Source organism: Pipistrellus hanaki, assembly GCF_964339955.1.
Source record: "Pipistrellus hanaki genome assembly, chromosome: X".
NCBI classification, from domain to species: Eukaryota; Metazoa; Chordata; class Mammalia; order Chiroptera; family Vespertilionidae; genus Pipistrellus; species Pipistrellus hanaki.
In genome coordinates this window covers 31,343,889-31,371,472 of record NC_140524.1, presented here as the reverse complement: position 1 = coordinate 31,371,472, position 27,584 = coordinate 31,343,889, and the positions used below count along the sequence as shown (strand labels likewise).

Below are 27,584 nucleotides of genomic sequence, written 5' to 3'. Positions count from 1 at the left end.
TGAAATTGTGGGAGAGATACAACAGATGACATAACTTCAGCTACTTAAATTCCAATTTAAAAAGTATTTTACATAGTCAAAAGGTAAATTGTAGAAGACTGTTCACCTTCAAGCATGAAACAAAGTCTTATTCTGGTGAAAAAAAGAAGTTTTGGGGAAATATTACTTAATAATACTTTTTGAAATTGAAGCAATGCTTTACTTCAGAGAAGAAAATGAAGGTTGAAAAGTTAAAAAAATAATGATACATGGTTTAGCATCAACTGAAGACAAACATATTCTCTACTAACAACAGAGGATAAAAGTTACAACACAATTATCAACATTTGCAATGTGATTTAAAACAAGTTTTATGCCTCAAATGCTGAAAGGTGGGTCCTATACATCAAAGGACACATACAAGTTTTTATAAAGACGAAGTACCAATTAAATGATTTAATTCTCTCATCTACTGCCCATTGCATAAATATGGGACAGCTTCGCACATAGACTGATTCTTAAACCTTTATCAGCATCTGGTATCTTGGACAAAGAAGTAGACAAAAAATCTATTTTCTCAGGGTCAAGATTGCTCAAGAAAACTGCAAGGGGTAAAAGTCAAGGGGAAGTGGGAGGGAGAGGAGGAACTTGTTTGCCACAAGTCCCTTGTTCACCTACCACTTCTGATTCTGTAGGGGTCTCCTGGCTGTGTTCAGTAGTGCTTGCACACTGATAATATCGGTAGTTTTTGTGTTTTGGTCTCTGAGCTTTTGTCCTTTCATTGTTTCTCTGTGAGTTTCTCTCCCATATGAAGGTCGTGCACAACTTATCTCTATCATCAACCCCTTGGGGTACTAGTTAAGGTCAGTCATCCCTGGTGGCCTCTAGGCAAATGGAAATAACAGAAGCACTACCAACCATTCCTGTGTGCGCATGTTGGTAGTACAGTACTGATCTTATAAGGACCTTCTTCCAATTGTCCTCTGTTGGGCGGGTGGGTGTGGAACGGGGAGGGATTTGAACCCAGTGGCAATAACCAAGCTGCTAAATTGCTAAGCTGGTTTTAACTGAAGGAGGTTTTAAGGCAGGAAGGCAACATCCTGTTGTTTGGGCTCTCTTCTCTCTTTTTTGAACTGGGAGTCAGGTGGCTGACTCGTGCTTGGTTGCAGCAGCAGCAGCAGCAGCAGCAGCAGCAGCAGCATCTCTGTTCTCCTAGCCCACACCTTGGCCCGCCCAAAAGTCCACAGGCCATGGACGCAGTGGCTGTGTATCATGGCAAAATCAGCCGGGAGACAGGGGAGAAGCTCCTGCTTGCCACCGGCCTGGACGGCAGCTATTTGCTGAGGGACAGCGAGAGTGTCCCAGGGGCGTACTGCCTGTGTGTGCTGTGAGTACATTGTGGGGTGGCTGGGCCTGGGGTTTGCAGAGGGTAGGCAGGGGCAGTGGGTATGGGTGGTGGGGGCAGGCAATGTGCTTTCTCAGGTCCAGCCCAGGGCCATGGTGGACCATGCTGTGTATTTCACTCCCTGGGCCTCCTGATCTCCATAAAAGGCCTCCCCAGCACCTTTTGGTTCGTTTGCAGAGAACTCCTTTTTGAGTGGGGAAATGAAGTCTGGAATTTACCTTTGTTCAGAGAAAGACCCAGGATCCCGACTTACCACTTCCCCATTGTCCTCTAGTATAGGCCAGCAAAGTAGAGGCCTGGGGTGATGGAACAGCCAGATTTTAGGGCCACTAGCATCTGAGAGAAAGAAAGGCTTTTCCCCAGCTTTCTTTAAGTGGATTTGGAGGTATCATCTCAAAAGAAGACCATCAACTTCAGGAAGAGGAAGCAGACTAAAAAACTAAATCCATTACTGTGAGAATGCAGTGTCAGTTTCGGTAGGGGAATGTCAGTTTTGAAATGGGGATGTTTGTGAGTAAAACTGCCTCTCTGGATCTGCTTATTCAGCTTCCTTTAGAAGAGGTGTGTTTGGAGCAGGACCCTTCTTGATAAAAGCTTGTACAGACAAAAGTTGTAAAGGACATGGAGGGAAAACACCCTTATTATGAATCAGCTTTGCCCTTCACCTAGGCACATCTATGTCTAACGCCCCATTTTGAATCAGAAGCAACTTCGTTTTTGCTCCAGGGCTCAAGAGTCATGCGGATCTGAAACCTAATCCTGTGCTAGTCCAATGCTAGGTTTGTGACTTTAACAAGTTAACCATTAGGCCCTCAGTTTTCTTATCTATAAAATGGGTATAATATTACTACCTACCTCATAGAATTGTGAGGGTTAAATGCCATAATACAAGTAAAAATTTGAGCACTGGACCTGAGACACAGTAAGTATTCTGTAAATGTAAGCTATTATTACTATTATATATTTTCTTTTAGTCAGTTTCTTTCAGTACTCATGGGACATTTCTAAGGAAGTACGTAGCTCAATTACTTTTTGTCAGCAGGATATAAACACCCATATGAAAACACCGGCTCTGCACAGTAGGTCACAGATAGAAACAAAATGAGTGAAAATGCTTGGTAGTAATTTCTGTATCTAATGATACACTGCAAGGTTTTAAAGTACCTCCTGGGCCAATGAAGAAAGATTATACTGAGGCTGGTGACAGAGGATTTTCACTATTTATTTATTTATTTGTTTATTTATTGATCAAGCCATGTTTGTGGCAACTGCCAGGCCACGCTAAATGCATTCATTTTAAAGGCTTCAAAGGAAATACTTGGAAGCTATTCAATTTTTTGGCTCATATCTTTATTTTTGCATATATATATATATATATATATATATATATATATATATATATATATTTTTTTTTTTTTTCTCCCAAGTGGAAATTGGGAAAGGTCAATGAAAACCAAGTAGTATTCTTAGGCTCTGTTCTTTCAAAAGAAGATGGAAAAGTGAGTGGACCAGTCCAGCCGGTGTAGCTCAGTGGTTGAGCATTGACCTATGAAACAGGAGGTCATGATTAGATTCCCAGTTGGGACACATGCCTGGGTTGTGGGCTTTGTCCCCAGTGTGGGGCTTGCAGGAGGTAGCTGATCAATGATTCTCTCTCATCATTGATGTTCCCATCTCTCCCTCCTCCTTCCTTCCTCTCTGAAATCAAATAAGTGCTCTTTCCTGTCTTTGTTATGCTATATCTCTTTATTTTTCTTCAAGGAGCTTTGAACTACCTGACATTTGCTTGTTTACTTATTTATTGCCAGGCTCTCCTACTAAAATGTAAACTTCCATGAGGGTAGGACCTTGTTTCGTACACCAGGAACACAATCTGGCACATAAAAGGCATTATGAGGCACATAATAGGTACACAATATATATTTTTGAACTAATGAATGAACCATCAAAGCAAATACTGTTTCTTACTACTAACAGCTTTGGATCGATATCAGGAGGCCAGTGTATGGAATCTGGGGAAGTCACTTGACTTCTCTGGGTTCTAGTTTCCATATTTGTAAAACAGGAATAGTAATATTTTCCCTGCCTTCTGCATAAGATTGCTGTTTATAAAATAAGCAAAAGACAAGGACAACTTTAGCCTTCTGCCCATGTAGGCCAGGAACACATAAGAAATTAATCTAGGCAGGTGGGGACTACTCAAACATTTAAGTTGTCATCCAAAGGGAATCTTGCATAAATACAGCTTATTTCTTTCTTTTAATTTAAAAAAAATATATTTTATTGATTTTTTACAGAGAGGAAGAGAGAGGGATTGAGAGTTAGAAACATTGATGAGAAAGAATCATCAATCAGCTGCCTCTTGCACACCCCCTACTGGGGATATGTCCACAACCAAGGGACATGCCCTTGACTGGAATCAAACCTGGGACCTTTCAGTCCACAGGCCGACGCTCTATCCACTGAGCCAAACCGGTTTTGGCTCTTTTAATTTTAAAAATATGTTTCTAAAATTTATCTTTATTATTGAAAGTGCTAGAGGCCCAGTGCACAAATTCGTGCACCAGTGGGGTCCCTTGGCCTGTCCTGTGGGATTGGGCCAAAAATGACTCTCCAACATCCCCTGAGGGGTCCCAGATTGTGAGAGGGTACAGGTTAGGCTGAGGGACCCCACCAGTGAACGATAGGGGCTGGGGAGGGACACGAGAGGTTGGCCAGCTGGGGAGGAACTGCAGAAGGGCTCCTACATTGACCCCGTCCACCCGACTCCAGCCCTGCCCCAGGCCTTCACTGCACTATTGTCTGTGTCCATGGGTTATGCATATGTGCATATAAGTTCTTTGGTTAATCTATCCCCTCTCCTAAATTCTCCCCCTCACCTTCCCTCTGAGATTTGTCAGTGTGTTCCATGATTCCATGTCTCTGGATCTATTTTGTTCATCAGTTTATTTTGTTCATTAGATTCTACATATAAGTGAGAACATGTGATACTTGTCTTTTCAGTTTTTATGACTGAATTTCCATGCAAACCTCCTTATGCAGTCGCAGAAAATAGTTAAGCAAATTGGGAGTCCCCCTAGCATCTTTTGATGGGCACACTGGACCCTCCAACTCTTAAAGAGTGACTGCTAGCCTACGTTACCAAGGGAAGATACTAGGATATATTGCTTTTTATGAGAGTTCTTCAACGTTTTTGAGTCAGGAGTCCCTTTTGATAAACATAACCCTTTCTTCCCCCCCTAATTTTAGAACTAGGCTGTAATAACAAAATCACATTTTATTTTTAAGTAAGTCATGCACTTATTTTAAACAAAAACATGATTATAGGGTTTGCTCAGAATAGTTTCTCATTCTCTCTTCTGCTTACTCCCATTATTTAAAAAGGTTTGGTTGAGCTTTAGTTTCTGTATTTTTAATGTAGGAATATAACATTGCATTTGCCTTCAAACTATAAACTATACTTTAAAACTATGCTTGTTCCTTTCCCCAGTTCTGAACCCTCAGTCACGGCCTTCAGATAGTCCTTTTCACCTGTTCAGTTTTGGAAAATTGAATCTCATAAAATACTAAAGAAGTTTTCTATTTATAGGACTGCTCACCTACATTTAAAGTGAGAAATTGTTCTTTAACTATTTTTAATAAATAAATCCTATATTTTTATACAGTAAGTTTATTTAAAAAGTTATTAATATCTATTCATATTATAGAAAATTTGAAAATATAGATAGTGGGAATTAGGGAAAAGCCATCTATAGTTTTATAACCTAAAGACAATTATTATTAAAATTAAGTTTATTTTCTTCTAAATTTTAATTTTAATTTAAAATTTTTTTGTAAACACACATATGCTCTTACAATAATTGTATTCTGATGAGTTTTCTGCTTAACATGAAAAAAAACATTCTCCCTGGACGGTTTTCTCACTGGTTAGACGAGTGTCAGCCTACAGACACTCCCAGGCCCATGTCAGGATGCAAGCAGGAGGCAACCAATCAATGTGTCTCTCTCACTCTCCCTCCTCCCTCCCACTCTGCTTTTTAAAAAAAAATTAATGGAAAAAATATCCTTGGGTGAGGATTTAAAAAAAAATCTCACAAAACACCCATTCATATGTAATGTTCTTACAAATGATTTTTAAACATTTTTATTTAAAAATATTTTTATTGATTTTGAGAGAGGAAGGGAGAGGGAGAGAGAGATAGAAAGATCAATAATGAGAAAGAATCATTCATTGGCTGCCTCCTGCACACCCCCTACTGAGGATAGAGCCTGAAACCCAGGCATGTGCCCTGATTGGAATTTGAACTATGACCTCCTGGTTCATAAGTTGACACTAAACTATGCCAGTTGGGCTCAAACATTATTATTATTTTTTAAAATATATTTTATTGATTTTTTACAGAGAGGAAGGGAGAGAGATAGAAAGCTAGAAACGTCGATGAAAGAGACACATTGACCAGCTGCCTCTTGCACACTCCCTACCGGGGATGTGCCCGCAACCAACGTACATGCCCCTGACCGGAATCGAACCTGGGACCTTTCAGTCCACAGACCGACCTCTATCACTGAGCCAAACCGGTTTCGGCTCAAACATTATTTTTAATGGCTGCATGATAGTCCAGCCAGTGACTGTACTATATTGTCCTTAACCAATAATCTACTTTTAGACATTAGAATAATTCCACTTTTTGCTATTGTAAATTCCATTATGATTACTATTTCAGTCCATAAAGTTTTCTTTGTATATGTGATTACGTCTTTAGGATACATTTTAAAGATGTGCAATTTCTAAGTCAGAAAACATGAAACAGCTTGGGATTTTTGATGTATACATGATCTTCGAATATTTTTTCCTAAATGACTCTTCCAATTCATATATTTGTTCACCAGTAATGCATGAGAGTGTCATTTTACCACACTATCCTTAGAAGTGAGAAATTCTATTTAAAAAAAATTCTTGAAATTTGGTGTCTCTTTATTTCATATTTCTTTGATTAGTGATTGAGTGTCTTTTTTATAACCGGAAAGCTGCTGTAGTTCTTTGTTCATGAATTGGCTCTTTATGTACTTTACCCATTAATCATTTGGATCTTACTATTTTTCTTAACACATTATAGATTTTTATATACTTATTCTTGATCTGTTGAAAGTATCTTTTCTCAGTTTCATGTCTGCCATTAGTTTTCTTTGACACACAGAAAAATTAAGATTTTTTAGTAGTCAAATCTGTCACTCATTTTCTTTGTGTTTGATTTCTTTCTTTGCTTCTCAGTTTAACAGTTATTTCTCATCCAGAAATGTCATAAAAACTTCATTCAATTTTTCTTTTAAATTTGTGGTTTGGTTACTTTAATTCCATTTAGAATTTTATTTTAATGTGGAGAAAGGACCTAATTTAATTTTGTTTTGAAATAGCTAACAATTTATAAATAGAATTTTCATTCCCCATTGATTTATTAGCCTCCTTTACCATATATTAAAGTCTTACCAGTAACAATTCTTACATATAACAATTATTGTTTTGCAACTATTTGGCTCAATTGATCTACTTATTCTTATATTACCAGCACTATCACATTGTGGGGGCAGGAAAATAAGTTTTCCTTCTGTCCTTGTAAGTTCTGTTTGGACTAATAATCAAATTAACATGAGACAGATTAGCAGGACAAAATGACCAAATTTATTAAATATATACATAGGGGCTTCAATAAGAATATGAAACCTTAGGACATATTGGGCAGTTTAAGTTTGTTTACATGCCCTTCTAAACTAAGGAGAGGGAGGCAGGGGTATGGACTTCAAAGGGAAAGTAAGCAATTCACAGGTAGTTGAGAAAGAGCAAACCCATGGTAAATGATTTCTTGTTGGGCCACCCAGAAATAACATGGCACAGAAGAGAACCTAACAAACAGACTTGCTTTGATCCTCCCTGTCTGCCACACTTAATTCATATGTGCTAAAGTGAATATGCTAAGGTTTCATTCCTGAAGCAGTTCCCCCCTCCTCCCCCCCTATCTGAATATCCTTAGGGAGATAAAGGGGAGGAAAAAAACCCACAAAATTTCTTGAGTTTGTTAGGTTTTAGTTTTAACTATTATAGAAACAATCTTCATGGCAGCATGGCACTCTCTGGGGAGACTCATTTTGGAGTAACATAATGTTTTAATACATTAGAAAAGTATATGCTATTCTTGCCCTGGCCAGTGTGGTCAGTGGTTAGAGTGTGGGTCTCATATCTAAAGGTCCTCAGGTTTGATTCCTGGTCAAGGGCCTGTACCTAGGTTGCAGGTTTGATCCCCAGCCCCATCAGGGCACATGCGGGAAGCAATTGATCGATGTGTCTCTCTCACATTGACATCTCTCTCTCTCTCTCTCTCTCTCTCTCTCTCTCTCTCTCTCTCTCTCTCTCTCTCTCTTCTCTCTACTTCTCTCTCCTCTTTCTCTTTCTCTCCCTCTCTCCCTCCCCCTCTCTCAAAAAATCAATGCAAAAAAAAAAATCCTCAGGTGAGGATTAACAACAATAAAAAATAATTATTTGCTATTCTAGAATAATTTTGTTAAATTTAAAAAATCCCATTGGGATTACACTAATAAATAAAGGAGGAATTGTCATCATTAAGGAATTTAGTCTTCCCACCCCCAAACCTGACATGTCTTTCCATTTATTAATTTTTCATTTACATCTATCAATAAAGGTTTATAGTTTTTTTCCTGTAGGTATTGCACATTTTAAAGTTTATTTCTAGTTATAATGTGTATAAATGTGTATTGATTCTTTCATTTCTATTGTAAATAGAATCTTTTCCCACTATATTTTCTGTTGCATAGGAAATCTATTGACTTTATGTGTTTTTTATAGTCACCCAGTATACAAAATGCTCTTATTAATGGTAATAGTTTTAATTTAATTTTATTCTTTTTTATTTTTAAGGTGTAACACGTTTCTTTTCACTAAGGTACATTTGAGCTCTCACTTTTCTTCCCTTCTAATCCTCAAGGTGGATAATAATTGGAAAAATCCCAGCTACCCACTGGGATAGTTTGATAGTGATAAGAGAAAAACTAATTTAAAATATTTAAAACAATTAGTTTGATGAAATAGTTTATTTCCATAATTAGCATACTTCTGTACATATCTGACTTTGCTACTTATCTAATAGAATATTTGAAAGAAGTGCTATTATATTTTTTAGCTTCAAGGACACATAATGAAGTCATTTGACATATAAAAGGATAATTATCTTTTTGTCCTTTAAGATTTAAAGGATGATTGGGAATAAAATGCCTATCAAACAATTTCACTGGAGCAGTGGGGGAAGGAGCAGTGACAAAATAAAATTGCAACTTATCAGTTGTAACAGAGAAGAACAGTGTCACATAAAACTTGAAAGAATGAGAAATTATAACTTAACTTATAGTTTAAAAATATTTTTATTGATTTCAGAGAGGAAAGGAGAGAGAGAGAGATAGAAACATCAGTAATGACAGAGAATCATTGATCGGCTACCTTCTGCATGCCCCACACTGAGGATCAAGCCTGCAACCCGGGTATGTGCCCTGACTAGGAATCAAATTGTGACCTCCTGGTTCATAGGGTGATGCTCAACCACCTTGGCCGGGCTTACAGTTTTTAAATGCAATTTGATATGTGCTTTGGTGTCACCACCATAATTATTTTGGATTAATTGAGCGTAATCTGTTAATGGCAGAGCAAGCCAGAAGGCCAGCCTAGGATGAAATTTGAAATTTATAAACTACCAAATGGATAATTTACAGTCCCGTAAATTAAGTGCTGACTCTGGTTGACAATATAAAATTGAAGTGGCAATATTACTCTGAAGTTGTCATTTAGCTTAAGGAAAGGGGATATCTGGGTTAACCTCTTTTGGGCTCTTCCCTTCTGGCTTCAGCCCTTTGGCCTGATTTCGGATTCACCTTAAAACCAATTTGTTAATTCATTCCCTCTGATATAAGAGAGAGCCCAGATTTTCCAGCCAGATTCTCTGGGTATGCATCCCAACTCTGGCCATCAAGTAGCTATTTTACTTTGGGTGAGGTGCTTAAACTTACTGTGCCTCAAGTTCCTTATTTGTGAAAAGAGGGATGGTACTTACCTCATAGGGTTGTTTATGAGGATTACTGCATGAGTTAATATTTGTAAAGTTAACATGTAGTAGGTATTTGTTGTAAATAAAAGTTCTATAAATAATTGCAATACAAAGTTAGACCATTATAGGAGTACATAAATAAAATGTTATGTGGCAGTTCAGGAGAAGAGATTATATTTATTGTCATGACTCACCAAAACTGGGGTTACACAGTTTTACTTGAAACTGAATGACACAGTTTTACTTGAAACTGAATGACTTTGGACAGTTCTGAAAATTCAAATTCACTCTTATAGAATGAATATTGGGTCATAAGAAATTCAGAAACTTCTTGGATCAGAGTATAGTCCATATTCAATATCTTAGTTGGATTTTATATTACAAAGTTATTGTTCATAATAAAAGGTACAGAAAACAAAACTATGAAATCTTGTTGGGCAAGAGGCAGTAAATGCTTCAGAAACACTGCTCAATGAACTGAAACAATTAAAAAAAAGCTTCAGCTCATATTTAAATAAAGGTTCATTCTTAATGCATAGACTGAGTGACTCTTGGGGAAATGACATAGAAGTTCCCGAGTGAGTTAAAGGAGCCAGCTTGACTTTGGGGAAATTGCCATCAATATTCCCAATGAAGTGTGGGTATTCCCTTTGCATGTTAGTCACTTTTCCGGTTCTTAGAAAACTCCTGGAAATCTTGTTAAAATGCAGATTCTGATTCAGCAGTTCTGGGGCAGGGCCTGAGATTCTGCATTTCTAATAAAATCCCAGGTAATGCCGGTAATGTTACCCTAGGAATGTAACTTGAATCGCCCTGGTCTAGATATCTTCTATCCTTGACATGACAGTGAGAACTGACTATAGGTGATCCCTCCTTGGTCAGTTACTTCAGTGACTTGAAAGGGGAAGAGATGAAGTGCCAACTTATCTGAGGGGTGAAAGAATTTTGCTCATTCAGAAATTTGGGGGTTGGGGATAGGAAATTGTTAATATTAGATGGGTTAATCACCAGAAGTTTTATGTGTCACCTACACAGGCTTGTTCAGAGACTGAAGGAGGTAAGGACTTTTGAAGTGGTACTCAGGTTCCTGCTGCTTAACTGAAAGTGAGATAAGATCAGATTCGTTAGGAAACAATTTTCAAAACAGACTCATTTATTTTGACTAGATGAGGCTGAATGATAGTAGGGAAATAAATAGATTCATTGTATTTTTTAGAGACCCACTGTTTTAGAAAGTGGAAAACCAGTTACTTAGAATTTTGCTTTCATTATTGCTGAGATTTTAAATAATGCCTTTCCACGCCATCTTTAATGGTACCAAATTATTGCCATTAATTGCTTCCCAGAGGGAAAATAGATTTAAGATCTATTTCCCTGCTTCTATCTCCATTTTGTGTGACTTTAAGAAAATCATTTCAAGCTTTACGTTTGAGTTCCCATGGTGAAAAATGGAAATCAAAGCTCTTGCCTTGTTCCCTGTAGAGTGCTTACTGAAATCAGTGGACTTTGACGTAGATTTCAATTGCTTAAAAAAACAAAGGACTTTAACAATGTAATATTTAATATTTATTTGGCATATTATACATATGCATATATTAACCTACTTTATATATTTTGATAAACCTTCATTACAAAAGTGAAACATTTCTTATAATTGCAACTGCAATTAAGTTGATTTTTTTTTTTTTTTTACAAATTGAATGAAACTGATTAGAGATTTGGGGTGTTTTTTTGTTTTGTTTTGTTTTGTTTTGTTTTGTTTTTGTCCTTAAGGTAATCAGTGCTGATGGACACTGATTAAATATATAGTAATTTAATCCACATATTTAAGGACTTAGTACTAAAAGGGGTTAATGGTAAATGAGGTCAGTTACTCAAGGATAACCTTATGTTTCGAATGCTTTTGCATCATCTGTTCTTTTAAGTTTAAACACACTTATTTTTATCTGAATTCAGTATGTATTCTAACCAATATTGACCCAAATTTGTAGCTAAGAATAATAATCAGAAAATATTTTCAAACTCTGTTGATCCAGATTCAGATTCATAATTTGAAATAATTCAGCATTAAGTTTACTTTTACATGAAGTAAAAACTTATTAGGCAAATTAGGTAGCATTATTGTAAATACTATTATAGTGTGGGGGTCAAGAGCTGGGACTCTAGAATTAAATAGGCCTGATCCAAATCGCTCTTTGCTGCTCTATCTCTAGTGTGGCTCTGGTTACTTAACTTCTTAAAGTGTCAGTTTTCTAATCTACAAAATAAATTTCATAAGAGAAAGCTCATAAGATTGTTGTGTGGTTCAAAAGAGATAATGCATGTATTATGGACTAAATTGTGGTCCTGTCAAATTCACATGTTGAAGCCCGAACTCCCAATGTGACTATATTAGATACCCTGTTTCCCCGAAAATAAGACAGTGTCTTATTATTAATTTTTGCTCCCAAAGATGCACTAGATCTTATTTTCAGGGGATGTCTTATTTTTCCATGAAGAAGAATATGGTACACATTTATTGTTAAATGAAAATAAAGGAAATTTATTACCTGTATACGGTATGGTAGTACGGTAGTTGTCAACACAAACCAGACAAACTGTGAATCTTACAGTATCAAGAATTTACTCATTTATTCAATGACAATCATGTCATCATCTTCTGAAACATCATCATAACAATCCAATTCCTGAATTTCCTGGTGAATTTCTTGTGACTCCATTTCTTTCAGAATCAGTGGACTAAATCTCTCATGTTTAGCCTAGGGGGGGCCTTATTTTCGGGGGGATGCCTTATATTTCACTCAGAAGGAAACCTGTAAGTAGGTTTTATTTTCAGAGGATGTCTTATTTTCAGGGAAACACAGTAGAGACTTTAGGAGATTTAATGAGGTCATAAGGGTGGGACCCTGATCCAAGAGATGGGTGGTCTTATAAGAAGAGAAATCTCTCTTCATGCATGTACACAAAGAAGAGGCCATGTGAGCACACGGCAAGAAGATGGCCACCTACAAATCAAGAGGAGCCTTAGAATGAAAACTATGTTGCTGGCATCTTGATCTTGGATTTCCAGCTTCCACAACTTTGAGAAAATAAATTTATCTTGTTTAAGCCATTTTGCTATGTCAGCCTAAGCAGACTAATACAAATTTTGGTACCAAGAAATACAGTGCTGCTGTAACAAATATCTAAACACGTGGAAATGGCTTTGTAACTGCGCAATTGGTAGAGGCTAGAGGAGTTTGGAGGTGCATGCTAAGCGAAGCCTACATTGCTGTGAACAGTGTTGGTAGAGCTATAAATGTGAAAGGTCATTGATGAGGTCTCAGATGGAATTAAGGAACATGTTATTAAAAACTGGAGAAAAGAATTTATATCCTTGTTATAAATGGAAAGATTTTAGCTGAACTGTGGTCTGGTGTTTTGTGGAAGGTAGAACTTGCAAATTGGATCTTTAATAGGAGAAATTTCAAACGAAGTTGTTGAAGTGCCTTGGATCCTCCAACTGCTTATAGTAAAATGCAAAGGGAAAGAGATGAATTCAAGAAAGCATTGATAAACAAAAAGAAATCAGAAATTAAAGATTTGGCAAATTCTTAGCTTACCCATAAGGCAAAAATGAGGAAACTTCTTCTGGAGAGAACACCAAGGGTGTGGCCAGATAATCACTCCTTAAGGAGATTACCCATGATGTTAACTAGCCATTTCAGCAGAAGACAGGAATAGAGTTTGGAGCCAAGCCTTCAAACTGTCAATTGGGCCAAAAGGAATAGGACAGGAGAACAGAACAATTTGGCTGCAAGCATGCTTTATCTTTTAAGAAAAGAGAAGAATGGCCTTGAAGATGATTCAGAGATCATCAGTGATACCACTCCCACCATAGCCTGAGTATACAGGCCCAGGAGGGCAAGTCTGCTTCTACCTAGGTTTCAAAGTGAAATTAGAACCCAACATTGCTGAGTGCGCCAGGGTACCCACCAGAACTGTAGGGGTGACAGTGACACCCAGTGTGCCTGGAGGGCAGAGTATCAACCTGAAGAAGATTATTCTCAAGCATGGACTTGGCCTTATGAGGTTTTGGACTTGTTTAGAACCTGTCACCCTTGTTTTCCTTCCCATTATTTCCTTTTGGAATAGGGATATCTGTCCTATGCCTGTCCCATCATTGCATTTTGGAAGCAAACAACCCTTCTGGTTCCACAGGTTCATAGCTGGAGAGGAATTTTGCCTCAAGATGACTCATACTCAGAGTCTCTGAGTATCTGATTAGATGATATTTAGATAAAACTTTGGACTTTAGACTTTAGAGTGGATGCTTGAATAATTTAAGACTTTGGGGGCTTTTGTGATGGAATGAATGTATTTTGCATATGACAAGGAGGTGACTTTGGGGATATCAGTGGTAGAATGCTGTAAACTGAGTCATGTCCCCCACAAATTCATATTTTAAAACCTGACCCCCAAATGTGGATGTATTTGGAGATAGGTATTTAGAATGTATTTAAAGTTAAATGAGGTCATAATGGTGAGGCCCTAATCCAATAAGATTAGTTGCCTTAAAAGAAGAAAAAGAAAAAGAAAAAGATCATTCTCTCGATGCACACACAAAAAGAAGAGGTCACGTGAGGACATGGCAAGAAGATGGCTGACTACCAGCGAAGAGAAGAGGCCTCAGAATGAAACCTATGTTGCTGGTACCTTGATCTTGGACTTCCAGCCTCCAGAACTGTGAGAAAATAAATTTCTTTTATTTAAGTCACCCAGTCTATGATATTTTGCTATGGCAGCCTGAGCAAACTAATATAGATAATAAAACTCTTGGTATGTAGTAGAAATCAAATATATAGACATAATGCATACAAACTGAGTAATGAGGGAGAATATTCCATATGAAAGGATAAGCTGTTTTCAAGTAGTACTTTAGCAGAACTCCATTTTAATTCAAATTGCTGTTACCTCTATTTTATAATATATAAGGCATCCACAAAAAATGTATACACACTTTGAATAATTACAAAGGCAGTGTTTAATAAAATATATTTAACTTTCAAAATTGAGCTATAAACTCTTAAAGTGTGTATACATTTTTCAGAACACCCTATATTATAAAGTAACATAATAGTAGTAATCTAGGAGTATAGTATACATTTATTATACTTACAATTAACATTATTATTCCTATTATTTTAAGTGGGCCTGATAGTACCTTATCCCAGTGAAATATTCTCACTTTAATGTTCTATATGTACTGAAATATAATAAGGCTATAAGTTAAATCTATTTAATAATTCATGATTTTTACCAGTTGCAACACAGGTTTTTAGTTTGTTTTTGTCCGAACTTTCTCTCAACTAGACACATCTTTAGGAGTGTGAGCTTCTACATTTTTTTTTTAAAAAAGGAATAGATAAAGAATGGTTATTGGAAACTGATCTACTGGATATAACATACAAGCCAATTAGATTCCCTGGGCTTTTGTTCCTATGAATTCATAGTGCCATATGTGTGTGTCTCAGTATATGTGACATTTATATGTAATAGTAAAGCTCAAATTTAGAGCATCCACTTGTTCTTTTGGAATTTTTCAGTAATGAAGTTTATTCTTTAACAGGTATCAAGGTTACATTTATACATACCGAGTATCCCAGACAGACACAGGTTCTTGGAGTGCTGAGGTATATATCTTTTATTTTTACTTCTGTGGGTATCAGGGAGGTGTTTGACTTTAGGCTGGTTTTATAAAGGAGCTGTCAAATCCTACATTCCCCAAATATTCATCAGATTCAAATCACTAAAGCGACAATCCAAAAGTGTTCATGGATCATTAAGAAGCCTCTAGAGAACTTTGGTCCCAGTTCTGTTTAACCACCATTGTTATGGCGTGGTCTCACCTTGGGGAAAAGAATAAAAAATGTGGAGGAGTTGTGTCAAACTTTTAGTGCCTATGCAAACTTTTAGAAAGCATATAAAAATGTGTACCATAATTAAACCAGCAATTATTTAGTGACTGGTACTACTATGAGTGTTGCTGCTGTGGGGGGTTATTTTCTCAAAGCTTATAATAAATACTCTTGGGGAGATACAACATGAATTAAATAGCAATTTGAGAGCCTGGACTTTGCTGTTAGGTGGATCTGGGCTCCAAGTTGGGTCTCCTCCCCTCCTCCCTGATAGGTCTATGACCTTGGGCAGGCTACTTAACTTTTCTATGAACCGGTTTCTTCATATGTATAATGAGCCTAAAAATAGTCCCTTATTCATAGGGCTCAGTTTATGATTAATAAGATAATGCATATAAAGAACATTCTTAACCACAAGACCTAGAACATAGTAAGCCCTCAAAAATGTGAACTCGCCCAAATTGCTAACAAACAATACGATTATATATAATGAAGTGCTACCTTATTTGCCACAGGAGTTCAAAGAAGGGAGGGTTTTCCAAGTATTAGGGTAACCAGGTCTGCTCTAAGTTTGAAGGCAGGACTCCCAACTAAACCAAGTGGGAAGGACATGGAGAGGTGGAATAGAGATAGAGGGAACATGGCAGTGGTTTTTAAGCTATACTCTGCAAAATCTTAATGTTTCTTTCATCTGGGTGTCTTGGTGTTGTCTGGGGGTTGCAGAGGCAGAGAAGGATATAGGCAGGTAGGCTTTGGATCCACAGTTTGTCTTTAACCTGAGCAGTTCTCTTTTATTTTGTTTATCAACTAGAGTTCTGAGTAAGATTTCATTAGAAAAATGGATTCTGATTGCTTTGAAAACATTTGAAAGTCATTGTATCATGGCAAGAAATACCTGTAGAATGACTCTATTTCCATGTACAAGGGTAGTATATCATATATCACCAATATAGAGGATCCTACAACTGAAACTTTTGACCTCAAATGCTTTCTCTGATATCTGACTCTTTTAAACAGTCTGTTTTTTATGACAGGAGCACTTCTTTGTGAGCTGTTTGAAAACATAAATGCTAATATCAACCTCTATTAATAACTCAATAAATTTATGCATTTAAGAAATTCTAAATACTAGACTTAAAAAAATTAAAACAGCTCCAATGTTTACAAATTCATCAGTAAACCAGAAAGCATAAATTGCAACTACAAATGTTTTGAATTACTGAGATGAATCAGGGCAACTTTTCAAACACACTCTTGCTTTATATCAGGATAATTAATACTGCAGTACTAATTAGAGGAAACCAGTACCATTTGGAATAAAAATTATTTATACTTGTTTATTTTAAAAATGTCTGCATTGTTGCAGATGATTAAGTAAGAGATTAAATTTCATTTATTATGAAGAATAGTTGTATATGATATCTACATGTATATTTGTATGTAATTTGACCTGGAATAGCTCTTCTCCCTAGTGAAGTAGCATTCAGCTGTGGAATGACAGTATTTATGAAAAGTGTCTTAAATGATCAGGGTTTAGCTAACCATGTCTTCAGACTTGTTTTCTTTTGTTTCAAATATAACATTCTTTTTTTTTTTTAATATATTTTATTGATTTTTTACAGAGAGGAAAGGAGAGAGATAGAGAGCTAAAAACGTCGATGAGAGAGAAACATCGACCAGCTGCCTCTTGCACACCCCCTACTGGGGATGTTCCCGCAACCAAGGTACATGCCCTTGACCGGAATCGAACCTGGGACCTTTCAGTCCGCAGACCGACGCTCTACCGCTGAGCCAAACTGGTTTTGGCTCAAGTATAACATTCTATGCAGATTGTTTCATACTTGTGATTATGCTAAGGAAGAGAGGATGTACTAAACAAAAATATGTCTCATGCTTTTGTCTGTTTTGCCCCTGTTTATAGAAAAAAATATAGTGATATTACAATTCTCTGCACCAAGAGAGCAGAATGTTGGCATTTTTTTTTTCCCAAAGGGAAAAGAGTTTTTAAAAAAACTCTTTAGATTTATTTTTTTGAAATGCATATTGCAATTTTTTCCTGTTTGCTAACTTTGCCTTCTCTATTGTACTTTTGCTAAGGTGAATATTAAACTAGTGTGTATTCCCAGATCTCATATCACCTGGTTAAAAGAAATTTCTCTAGAGCATATTGAAGGCCAGCTGTGGTCCAAAACATGTTTCCACAGATAACTAAGAGATGACAATATGGGAAATGTGCAAATTTGAACAATAGCTGAGTTCAGTGACAGGATGGGAGTTGTCAGTGTTACAATTCTTATGATAAATGTATTTTCAAAATTGGGTAAATGACTGTGTTCAGAACAATGTTTTAGTTTCACACTGCAGGAAAAATCATAGCAGTAGGATTCCCTCTGTGCAAAAATTGTGCAAGGAATCTAGGTAAGCCTGAGATTTGATTAAAAGAGTGAAATAAAATTGAATCCTGGAACCACTGGATTATGAAAGATAAATATTTATGTGAATTTCTAGTTTTATTTATATATTTATTTTTAAAGCAGGGTTTTTATTTTATTTTATTGATTTTTTAACTCTCACCCTAGGATATTTTTCCATTGATTTTTAGAGAGACTGGAAGGGAGGGGGAGAAACACAAAGAGAGAAACACATCTATTGGTAGAGGTAGAGGTATGCGCCCTTGACCAGAATCAAACCTGAGAGACTCTTCAGTCCACAGGCCCAGGTTCTATCCACTGAGCAAGGACAGAATTTCTAGTTTTAGATAGACTTTTAGGTTTTATTATTGCCTAGTGTATTAACTTCTCTCATGTGACTCAGGCTAAAATTTTGCTAAATTGTTAACTCAGAGAATCCTACATACAGTCACCTATCATTTATGAACATGTGCATTACCAGAAGTGACTTGTAATAATTGTATGAACCTCTCCCTGCTGACTTTAGGGCCTTTGGGCTTTTCTGGATATTTGATCATCAGTAGATCAATAAATGTTAAATAATTTTACTTGTTAACCTAGCAAAGCACTATAAATGAGGTCAGCCATTTGCCAACAAAACATTCATCCCAAATTCAAATTGTTTGAATAAATCCAGTGCTGTTATTCATCTCTGTTAACGTGGATAATAACGTGCTAACTGCATATAAGTCCCGATAAAAAAGCTGATAAATAATTTTATAAGCCATAAGAACAGCTAAGATGTGTGGTTTGAAATATTTCCACACTGGGAGAGTGTATAGTTTCTCTTTTGGTTGGTGACTTTAACTTTACTATAACCTGTTTGGTCTAGCCATGATATGAAAGGCAAAACACTAGGTCCTGGGATATAGAGTCAGTTCTGCCTCTGGTCATCTGTGGGAGCTTGGGCAAGATGAACTATCTCTTTGCATTTCCATTTTTTAAAAAAAATCCGTCAAACAAGAACTACCAAATCAGCTAATAACTCCCCATCTCTGAGGAACCAGTAGAAACCAGAGGTGGGAAAGTGTTTTGAAAATGAAAAAAAAAGTGTTCTAAGGAAGATATAAGGAGGTATTTTGTGCCTAGATCCTGCCTTTGCAATTTGGAGATTTTATCTTGAAGCCAAAGAACTGTTTGGGCCCCTGTAAGAATGATCGTGTTATTTTGGATAAAGTAGAGTTCTGGGAAGGTGTTTTTATAGGGGTGGAGCTGAGTGCAAGAGTGGTCTCTACTTACTGATGCTCCACCTCAAAAATATTTCAGATGGAATAGCTGAAAAACAGCTTTCTAAAAAAACTAGTCATTGTTCAATTGCCTATAGCAATACTATTTTATTTCATGTCCAATGACAGTTTTGAGATGATGCCTAAAGCTTGGCTCATAAGCCTTTGCAGGAAATTGTTATTGATTTCAAGCTGTGTTTTTGCAAGAGAACTGATGTCAGGAAAAGGAATACATTTTACTAGTCACTTGCAAATAATGATGTCTTCGGAAACAAACAAACAAATAAAAAATGGTGACCTTATACAGACTTTCATTTTCGTGTCATAGACAAAACTTTGTCACAGTGAAGTGTTGAAGCAGAGAGTAATTTGGGGGAGGAAACGGAAGTTTCCCAAGGAGGAGAAAATTTAATGTGAAGGATGAGGCAGGACATATTGTGAGGTGAGCATATAAGGACTAACTTAGCCATGCATTATGTGTATCATAACAGTCAATTTTAATTTCCTGTGTAGCATTTTATATTGTGGGATGATGACAGGGAAGATACGTGGTGGTGGTTTGGTTTTGTTTTTGTTTTGTTCTTCAGACTTTTTATTAATGACCTATAGGATCTAAGTTTTTTTTCTGTGTTTAACTGCATCTTCTAAGTTGGTGAATTCATTTTGGGTAATGTCCTGTATACCCTTAGAGGTTCGGGATGTATGATTGGTAGCAGGCAGGAAGGGCAAGGCAATGAGCAAGAGCTTGTACAAACTAATACCACCCCTGGGAGAACTGAAATGACAGCTCATTAGCTCCTCTTGCAAGGAAATTCAGTCAACCAAAGTAAGCTCTTCTGGGATGTTGTTTTTTTCTTCTTCCTTATGTTTTCAAATATATGAACAAGTTACACAAATGTTACCTCTCTAAGCATTCCTCACACATTTTGTAGGGCTTTTCATAGCATTTTGAGGTAGTTGAATAATTTTCTTGGCCTTTTATTTTCCAGACAGCACCTGGGGTTCATAAAAGATTTTTTCGGAAAATAAAAAATCTCATTTCAGCATTTCAGAAGCCAGATCAAGGTATTGTAATACCTCTGCAGTATCCAGTTGAGAAGTCCTCAGCTAGAAGTACAAAAGGTACTACAGGTATGGTTTACTATTAATTTTTCAAAAATTTATTTTATTATTATTTTTAAAGTATATTTTTATTGATTTCAGAGTGGAAGTGAGAGGGACAGAGAGATAGAAACATCAATGATGAGAATTGTTGATTGGCTGCCTCCTGCACATCCCCTACTGGGTATTGAGCTCACAACCCAGGCATGGGCTGCTGACCAGAGTCAAACTAGGGAGCCTTCAGTCCACAGGCCAACACTCTACCCACTGAGTTAAACTGGCCAGGATCAAATTTTTATTTTAGTTACAGTTGACATATATAATCATATTAGTTTTAGGTGTATGACATAGTGATTCAACATTTTTAACTTATGAAGTGATCACAATAAATCTAGTACCCATCTGACATCATACATAGTTATGATGATACTAGAGGCTTGGTGCATGAAATTTGTGCATGGGGATGGTGGTCCCTCAGTCCAGCCTGGGTCCTCTCACAATCTGGGACCCCTTGGGAGATGTCAGGCTTAAACCGGCGGTCAGACATCCCTCTCGCAATCTGGGACACTTCATGCACCAGTGACCATACTTTTAATACAGGTGAAAGGCATCTTACTATTGTATGGGCAGTTATAATTTTTTGCCCTGATTATAGTACATAACATGATCCTTCTGACTCAGTAGTACCATTGTCCCCATCTTCTGGTGGAAAAACTGAAGCAGAGAGAAGTTAAGTAATTGGCTTTGCCACACAGTTATGTGTCAGAATCAGGGCTGACCACAATATGTGTAAGCCAGAGTCCATGTATGTCATGGCTGCATCATCCCATTTTTTCAGTGTTAGAGTAGCCTTGCCAGGTTTTAATTTTTAAATCTAAGAGACTGTTCCTAATATGCAGGGTAGGGTCCCTAGGCCTGGCTGACAATCAAGTATATCTGTGGGGCGACTGGCAGGAGGGGCAATTAGGAGGCCTGGTGCCGCCCACTGACCAGCTCTGCCCCCCCACCCCGATCACCGCTGGTCACCTCCCTCTCCCTCTCAGGGGGCAGATGCTCAGTGCAGGAGCTACCCTCAACTAGAGGTAGGGGTTCGGGGGAGGGGGGCAGCTCCTGAGTTGAGTGTTGGCCCCCTGGTGGTCAGTGCACGTCATGGTGACCAGTCATTCTGCTGGCTGTTCTGCTGTTCTGTTGATTTGCATATTAGGGTTTTATTTTATAGAATTTTTTTTTAAAGAATTTTTGACTGTATTTCCTATGCTGTGCTTTACATCCCCGTAATAATTAAAGGGTAATATGCTAATTAGACCAGATGTATTCTGGACATCATTCCGGATGCTGTACCTGATGAAGCCAGGGCTGGAGGAAAGCTAGCCTGAGTCCAGGTGCCTGCTGGTGGCCTGGGGGAAGCCAGCTGGGGTCCCAGGTGCCTACAGGTGGCCAGAGGGAAGCCAACCTGGGTCCTGAGTGCCAGATGGAAGCTGGTGCTGGCAGCTGGGGAAAGGAAGGCCTACTCTTGCATGAATTTTCATGCATTAGGCCTCTATTTTATAAGTGGAAGTTTGTACTTCTTAGTCTCCTTCCTTTTTTTTCTCCCAGACTCCCACCCTACTGTTAATTTTTGTTGGGGTTTGAAAGCTTGAGGTTATGAGCTAATCTATTCATAAACATATAGTTATTAGTGGCCTGATGCACGAAATTCATGCATGAGGAGGGGTGTTCCTCAGTCCAGCCTGCACCCTCTCCAATCTGGGACCCCTCAAAGAATGTTCTGTTGCAGGTTTACAGGGATCGGGCCTAAACCAGCAGCTGGACATCCCTCTCATAATCCAGGACTTCTGGCCTCAGCCACTCATCTGCCTGCCTGCCTGATTGCCCCTAACCATTTTGCCTGCTGGCCTGCTCTCCCCCAATTGTCCCCCACTGCTGGCCTGCTCACTCCAAATTGCCCCCCTTGCTGTCCTGATCACCTCCAACTGACCCCCACTGATAGCCTGTTCACTCCCAACTGGCCCCCCTGCTGGTCTGATTACTCCCAATGGCCCTGAGCCCCACCAGCCTGATCACCCACAACTGCCATCCTATTCTGCCTGATCACTCCCCAGTGACCCAAGGTTCCAGCCCTTCCTTTTTTTCTTTTTTTCAGAGCCTCCTTGAGCAGAGGCCAGGGCTGTCTGAAAGCAAGTATCTAGGATTTATTTATCTTCTATAATTGAAACTTTGTAGCCTTGAGTGGAGGCCAGGGCCAGCCAGGGCAGGCAGGAAGCTTGGCTTCCTCCATTGCTGGGGCAACCCAAGCCTCTTGCTTGCTCCAGTTCTGTGGCCAGCTGCCATCTTGGTTGGTTGTGCTAATTTGCATACTCACTCCTGATTGGCTGGTGGGCATGGCTTGGCATAGAGGAGTGACGGTTAATTTGCATGTTTCTCTTATTAGTGTAGATAGGAAGTTCTATAAGAAAAATGCAATGAGAAAGTAGATGTAGCCAGCAAATCAAGTGAAAGGAGAGGGGACTATCCCCATGCTTTGATTTCAATATGCTGTTCTATAAAATTTAATGAAACTAACACAAAATAATATTGACTGTAAACTGTACTTGAAAAAGAAAAAGTAATTTTATAGTAAAATTTCCTGCAAAAATGTAAAAAATTCTATGAGCCCACATTTGACGTCTCATTCCATCTCATTTTCCCCATTCTCTTTTGTCAATACATAAGTATCATTTCAGTTCACTAATTCAGACACAAATAATGTTCAAGAGGGGACAACTCAGAGAACACCTGGGTGTCCTTTGCCTTTGCTTAGTAACTAGATTTTCCCTTTAGGAGGGAAAAGCTGGTGTTAGCCTGGCCAACATGATCCTGATTTTTTAATTTGTGGTGCCTGCATTAATGAAATTTCACTGTAGCAAAGAAAATGAAATTAGTAGACTTTATTATTTCACAAGCACAAATTGTTACATCTCCTGAGCAAAGCTATTTTAGTGCACGTGTCAGGCTAATGACCAAATACTAGCCAACGTCATCTGCAGCCATCAGATATGTAATTATTTAATCACCCATTGAAAGGGGTTAATCATTTGTTTGGAGTGAGAAGATATGCCTGATAGAAACAATAAATATTTATGATAAAAGAAAATGAGTTGATATATCCCTTTTTGTGACAGGGACCCGGGCTCAAGCATAAAGTGACGATTAGACTCAAGTGGTAAATTAAATTAATAAGTAGTTGACTTTTATCATAGACATGGAAATAGAACTCCAATTTAGAAATTGCCTAATTGTTTTTTCTGCTCAGCATTTCATAATTTATAACTCAGTTTTAAGCATTATTTCTGTGAGCTATATCATTGTGTTGTACCTCTGTGAGCTTTATGCAATTGGAAATTTTATGATTATAAGTTTGAGTTAACCAGTAATCTTAATAGCTTGCAAATTTATCTTTCTTAATTTTTGTTATTATTTTTCTTTAGGGAGAAGAGAAGATCCTGATGTCTTCCTGAAAGCACCATGAAGAAAAATAAAAGACCTTGTACTTTATTTTCAATAATTTAAATATATGTTAAGTATTGTAGATAATACAGCTCAGTGAGCTACAAATGCATTTTTAAAACCATTATAGTCCTGTAATGGAAGCATCTAACATGATGTTAAAGCTGAAATGGACTTGGCTGATAATGAGGAGCTTTGAAATGAGGATTGGGAAAAAGTAATTCCACCGTTTTTTTCAGTTATTATATTTGCGAATGGGAAATGATTTAAAACATGATACGTTATAAAAGGTTAATGTTAATTTGTGCCAGATATAAATAAAAACAATCCTTAGTTTTTCTTCAAAGCACCATTTCTAGTGAAATATTATTTGATAGCTACCGATTTTTAAATATCTTGCTTAATTATCTGGCAGGCAGCTAGTTCGTGTCCATCTTTGTCATGTGCGGTTCTGCTTTAGGCATTCTGCTCTCCACTAGCTATGGTGTTGTAGGCTCTTTTGGGAGTCATGAAGCTGTCCACTGTGGACTAAAACAAGCGTAGATAAAGAGTGAAGAATTTCTGTTAAAATCTGAAAGCCACCCTTTTTCCTAGTGTTTGGATATTGGAAAGTAGAACCCACAAACTAAGCTGGAGTTTAAAAATCCCATAATTTAAAATATGCTCTAAATATTTCTTACAGTTGATGCTGCAGGAGTGGAGATTATATTGCGAATCTGATGAAGTGGACTTGACTGCTTTTCATTTACCTCTGTCTGCCCCAATTGTTGCCACTCCAAGTAAAACCTCATTTTGAAGCGGGAGCTTCAGCAGCTGTGGCTCCTCAGCGGTGGCTCAAGCGGAGCTCATTTCCAAGCAGTCTCCCTATTAGGTGGCCTACAGACCATTGGAGAGCTAACGGCTGCGTTAACTTTGAACCTTTCCAAGTGATTACAACCTAAGTGAGAGCCAAGCTTTTACGCAATGATAAGGATTTGTATTTTCTTCTCACATTTTATGTTTCCATGACTCTTGGGGGTTTGATTATATGTCAAGTTGCTCCAGGGCTCAGAGAATTCATTCACTCAACAAACACAATAGGCACTGGGGTAGAGAAGGAAACTTTCACCTGGTCCTTGCACTCAGGCAGCTCGCTGTTCATTGGACAAGAAACAGTAACAATAAAAGACCAAACTCAGTCACAATAAAACGACAAGAAAATAACAAGAAAATGTGACATGTACATGGTAAGTGAGATCACCGACCAATGTGTAGGTACATCTGTCTTTAGAGGCAGAATGAGTCAACATAGATGCTCTGGTCCATGGTTCAGAAGAAAAGGCTAAATTCCATTGTAAACCAATAAATTAGAATTCTGGGTTGTATGTGGGTGGTTGTGAGCTTGGTTAATAATCAGTGAACTGCCAAGAGACACATGTGTTGGCAAGATCTGATTTCTGAGCATTTTCCGTGGACGGTATGGAAGTGCAATAATGTATTCTGGACCATTCACTATTTCTAGAAGTAAAAGCACCACTTTTAACTAGCAAAGGAATTTAAAAAGCTGACTTTCAAAATAAAATGCATGTGCGTAGGTACTTTTTAATTATTTGTAGCTTGGGTTTAATTTTTAATAGGTGTAACTGTTTTTACTATAATCTGTTCATTTTGGAGTAATCCTAACTGTATGAATTATGTTTGCCTGTTTCTTTATCAGAGCCTTTTTTGGTAAAGCTTTTAAAAATAATTAATGGTCTTTCATATTTTAATAAAATATTTGAAAGCTTTATTTACCTAATTTGTCTTAAAATATTCCTTTAAAATATTCCGAAATAGGTGCTATTCATTTATTAAATAAAGCATTGATGAAGGTCATCTTATTTTATTGGACAGATTCCCTGAAAAAGGTAATTGCTTTCCTGATGTCGCTACTGTCAAGTCTTCCAGTTCATATGCTTACCCACTGCCTTCTTTTGCTGGCCTTTTATTCATCAAGTTCTTTTCACCTTTTCTTTCCCAGCATGACCATCCATGCTATTTCCTGGCACATAACTTGCACCTTTACAGAAAGGTCATATTCTTGCCAAATCTAAAAGATTGCCATACTAACATATACCGTTAAGATGCTGAGTCAAGATAGAAAAATGCCATATTTTCCCAAGTGTACACCTCTATTCAGAAAAAAAGGTATGTCAGCAAGCCTACAAGGAACACGACAGTTGATCAAATGCTCATTCATTTCCCCTGAAATATCTTCTTAAGAGATAAGGTCAGTAGGGAGACCAGCTTAGGTAATTGTCAGTTTGGCTGTTGTAGGCAGGGAACCTTGGTGGTAGCAGCCCATAGGTAGAGTGGGTCTACAGAGAATGCCTATAATTAAGTGTTCTGGTATAAATAACGGGCTGGATTTAAGATATTTGTGGTAGAATGCATAGAGAATTTATTTTTATTTTTTATTAATTTTAAAAATTTTTTATTGATTATGCTATCACATAATTGTCCTCATCCCTCCATTCCCATCCCAAACCCCTCCCCACATATGCCTCCAGCCCCATGTTGTCCATGGGCATAGAGAATTTAAAGTGTGAGAAAAGGCTTTAAAATGTTCAGACATCAGGTTGTGCTTTATTAGATTCACTTTATTGAGTTCATACTCCAGACTCTACTAATAATAAAACCCACATTTGCCCTTGGGCATTTCAAGGTTACAGGATGCCTAATCTTTCTGTTAGTGGACTATAAATGCAATTTTGTTGCCTATGTTTGCCCTTGCAGTAAATGGAATACCATTATTTCGTAGTTTGCAGGTTTGCAGCTAGGGGTGAAGTTAAACAACCCAGTTTAGACACTTTCATAATTTGGGATCATTGGCCAAACTTGTAGTAAAAGGCTGAATTTTCAACATTAGGCCATTTGACTTTAAAAATGAATATATATCTTCACCAGAGGACATTTTTCTATTGATTTTCAGAGAGAGCAGAAGGGAGGAAGAGAGACACAGAGAGAGAAACATCAATGTGAGAGAGACACATCGATTGGTTGCCTCCAGCCCACACCCCAACCAGGGCCAGGGATTGAGCCTGCAACTGAAGCACGTGCCCCTGATAGGAATCAAACCTGGGACCCTTCAGTCTGCAGGCTGGTGCTCTATCCACTGAGCCAAACCTGCTAGGGCTAAAATGAATATTTGTTTGTAGAAAGCTATAACAAATGTGATCAACTGCAGAAGACCCATCAACATAACAGATGAAACTTGAATTTTCCTTCCAGATTTACGTTAAGTGAGTCCGTTGTTATTATTGCATTTGCCAGGGAGGAACAATTACATCTTGCTTAACTCACAGGATTATTGAGGTGCTAGAATTATTTAAATGTAAGGTAGTACTATTACTATTGAATGACATTGATATTCAAAGATCTCTCAAAGTGAGAGTGAATGGAGAATATGGAGAAATCTCTTAGCTCTCTAATAATTCTCTCTGTGTAGAAGTGCCTGCCTCTTTCTTTTTGTACTCTGAGGGTGGGATGCGTATTTTGAAAAAAAATATCTCCAGATGACACTAATATCTATCCCCACCAGCACCCCATGCTGCATTTTGCTGATGGGCTGTGCTGAGATAATCGGGAGTGTCTTTTGCTTTATGAATCTTTTCACTGTATCTGAATATATTTGTGAATGTAAGGCAGTGGGGCATTTTAGAAAGTGCTGTAAATTCCAGGATTCCAAGCCAGTTTCAGGAATCGACTGTTTGGACTATTGCACCCCATTATTATCAAGTTGCATTTGGGAATGTCTGTTGGCCAGCTTTCCCTGTGTCACTAGTAAATGTCTTCCTGTGAAAAAATCAGGGCCAAATGGTCATTGTAATTGCCCAGGACCTACGGACTCAGAAGAGCTATTGTTTTTGAGTCTTTCCTGATTGCCCTCCCTGCCATTTATTTCTTTACCAATG

General features: G+C 37.7%; 1 protein-coding gene across 6 annotated transcripts; it reads left to right on the top strand.

Moving 5' to 3' along the window:
- Positions 1–1,067: 1,067 nt before the first annotated feature.
- Positions 1,068–25,420, top strand: SH2D1A (SH2 domain containing 1A). 6 transcript variants are annotated; one of them, XM_084870758.1, is made up of 5 exons: positions 1,087–1,366; positions 15,101–15,164; positions 20,055–20,196; positions 23,634–23,692; positions 24,335–25,420. In XM_084870758.1, exons 1-4 carry the CDS (start codon positions 1,230–1,232, stop codon positions 23,672–23,674), a joined length of 384 nt encoding a protein of 127 aa, XP_084726884.1. In that variant the 5' UTR covers positions 1,087–1,229; the 3' UTR covers positions 23,675–23,692; positions 24,335–25,420. The 6 variants fall into 6 exon arrangements, with proteins under 6 accessions (XP_084726883.1, XP_084726884.1, XP_084726885.1 ...); XM_084870757.1 differs by having other exon boundaries at positions 1,068–1,366; positions 23,634–25,420; XM_084870759.1 differs by having other exon boundaries at positions 20,055–20,187; positions 23,634–25,420.
- Positions 25,421–27,584: the final 2,164 nt, after the last annotated feature.